General features: G+C 46.5%; 1 protein-coding gene across 5 annotated transcripts in view; it reads right to left on the bottom strand.

Annotated features, from left to right (window-relative positions):
* The window catches only part of itgb4 (integrin, beta 4), a 49,625-nt gene that overhangs the window by 19,572 nt on the left and 27,553 nt on the right, over positions 1–2,500 (bottom strand). For all 5 annotated transcript variants that reach the window (XM_062999436.1, XM_062999435.1, XM_062999434.1 and 2 more), the window contains 4 exons: positions 2,464–2,500; positions 1,739–1,933; positions 764–867; positions 95–153 (listed from right to left, as the gene is read on the bottom strand). The exon at positions 2,464–2,500 is cut by the window's right edge and continues 6 nt beyond it. In XM_062999436.1, the coding sequence (XP_062855506.1) occupies positions 95–153; positions 764–867; positions 1,739–1,933; positions 2,464–2,500 (395 nt within the window). The remainder of the gene's footprint in view (positions 1–94; positions 154–763; positions 868–1,738; positions 1,934–2,463) is intronic.

Below are 2,500 nucleotides of genomic sequence, written 5' to 3'. Positions count from 1 at the left end.
GGCGCTGTTACAGCAGTACTGTAACGTTACTGTAAAGTCTTTCATCTCTTTAATTCTTTCTTTATTTGTTGCAGATGTTTTGCTCCTTTCTCACCTGAATCTGGTTTTCTGTACTCGATACGCCCCGGGAATCCTCCGGAACACTTCGTTCAGCTGAAACAAACACACACACACAGCGGGTTATTATCCAATCAGATCACAGAGCAGCGGATCTCCACACCACAAACACAAACGGGTGCAAATGAACAACCCCGACTATTCATCTGTCACCTTCACTGTCACTTCAGTTGGGACAGGGCATGTTTACCACTGTCTTACACACGTCTTCAATGGCAGACAGGTCTGCAGTCAGGCCAGTCTAGCACCTGCAGTCACTTACCATGAAGCCATGCTGTTATAAAATGTACAGAATGTGGACGTCCCTGAAGAAAACGTCGTCTATATTGAAGCATTTATATATTTTTCAATGTTATGGACAGTAGATGCTGAAACCCTGACGCTTAACCGCTTACAGAAAATGCACTGCATGACCAAAAGTATTTGGACACCTGACTGTAAGCTTGTCGGACGTCCTATTTCAAAAACAAATGGCTTCTCACAGGACTTGTGTGTCTGTATGTGGGAGATGCCAGTCAGAAGATGACAGCATTTGTATGGCTGGGCACTGACTGATCAGTTGATGTTCCGATTCATCCCCAGGAAACGTTACCACTTAGGAAAATGGGCACAACATGGGATTTGACTGAAGACTGAGCAGACTCACGTTGTCCTCCACTTCCTGCTTCAGCATCTCAGTGTCGCGAGCGTCCGGGCGTGAGAGATCGTCTGAGAACTGTCTCTGGAGCCGCAGCGAGACGGGAAAGTCGACTACGAGAAAACATCACAAATAAATACATAAATAAATAAATATAGAAGGTTCATAAAGAGGTTATAGAGCTTCTGATGATGTGCTAAATCTAATCTAATCCCAAACTATTCATCCACATCAAAGAAAAACATCAAAGAAAAACGATGTTCTACTTTCTATAGCTTTAAATGAACATGTTCTTGATGATAAGAGCATTGAGGCGACTACAGAAGATCAGGAGAATTCACTGTTTGCAGCACTGTGGTTCATTTTTTTCTCGTTCCTCAACTCCACAAGGTAACGAAGGTCCATCTGATGGACTCACAGCTCCAAAATTCTCGGTGCTTCATGTTCAGACTCGTCGTCTGGTCGAAACTTCCAAATTTCAATTCTCCTCTAGATACCTTCACTCCATTCGTGGTTCCTTTGATGAGGTGCGAGGTTCCAGTAGGGTCTGTAGAGGAGCAGCTCCATGTCATGATGCTCCCACCACCTTACTTCACTGTTGGTACGTATACGGAACCCTTATTATTACACATGATTTAAGATTTCGGAGCTGAACGCTGAATTTTAGCTGCGCCAGCATCTCTGTTCTTTGCTGTTGCTTTGTGTAACTGTTGTTCCTGCTGCTTTCAGGTTGACCAGCTGGTTCCTTTCTAAACTCCATGATCGCGACTCTGAGAGCAGGTCATGAGATCTAGTGTGCCACTCCATGAAGGTTCCTCTAGTGAACGATGGGAGCAGTGTTCCTGCAGCTCTGGAGCTTTTAGTTCCTGAGAACCTTTTGAAGCTCCTTCAGCTTCAGCGTGATGGATTCTCACTGTGACCTTCAGAATGAAACCAGGAGCCGTTTAACCCAGAACACTAGATAGAGGAACTATGGGATCTTACTCATTTCTTTGGGGTTGGGCTGGATCTGGTTCTGAGGGTGGCTCGGTGGGCGGTGGACGTTGTCCTTCACTTTCCAGCGCACCACGTCGGTGCCTTTTAGCGGCCCGGTCCGGACGAGCGGAGTGTCCACGTGATCCGAACTCAGCAGGGACTGACGCAGCATGTAGTGGTCCTCCTTAAATCCCACCATACGACCTGCACATGGAACCAGAACCAGAACCAGAGTTTAAAGACCACAGAACATAAAAAATAAAAATAGAAGCAATCTTAGGTTTCGTGCAGCAGTTACACACAGAATACATTTCTGAAGGTTGCCAGTTCAAGCCCCACCTCTTTGCCATTGTTGGGCCCCTGAACAAGGCTCTTAACCCTCAGTCGCTAGAAATATCATACATGAATCTACTGGTGGCCGGCGCCTGTACGAGTGATTACTGGCTCGTCCGAGGGTGGGAGTGCTGTAGTGATTCCTCATAACCGCTGCAGTAGCGCTACACAGAGACGGGGATGATGGAGACTCTCCGTGCGATATACGGATCTCCGTATGAAGAATTGGTCGGTACTGCACATGTGTGGGAGGGGGCGTGTATTAGGGTTTGGGTTAGGATTGGGTTAGGAGTGGGGGTCTGCAGCAGCAGAGAAAAATACCATCAGGGAACTGGATATGACTAAATTTTTTTTGGGGGGGGGGGTTTATATATGAAAAAAAAAAAGAAGAATATAATTACCCATCGCACAGCACGGACAGCAGGCCAGCCGACCCAG

The sequence above is a fragment of the Trichomycterus rosablanca genome, chromosome 7 (genome assembly GCF_030014385.1).
Source record: "Trichomycterus rosablanca isolate fTriRos1 chromosome 7, fTriRos1.hap1, whole genome shotgun sequence".
In the NCBI taxonomy this organism is placed as follows: domain Eukaryota; kingdom Metazoa; phylum Chordata; class Actinopteri; order Siluriformes; family Trichomycteridae; genus Trichomycterus; species Trichomycterus rosablanca.
The sequence above is the reverse complement of the archived record's forward strand: the minus strand, read 5'-3'. Positions and strand labels throughout refer to the sequence as shown.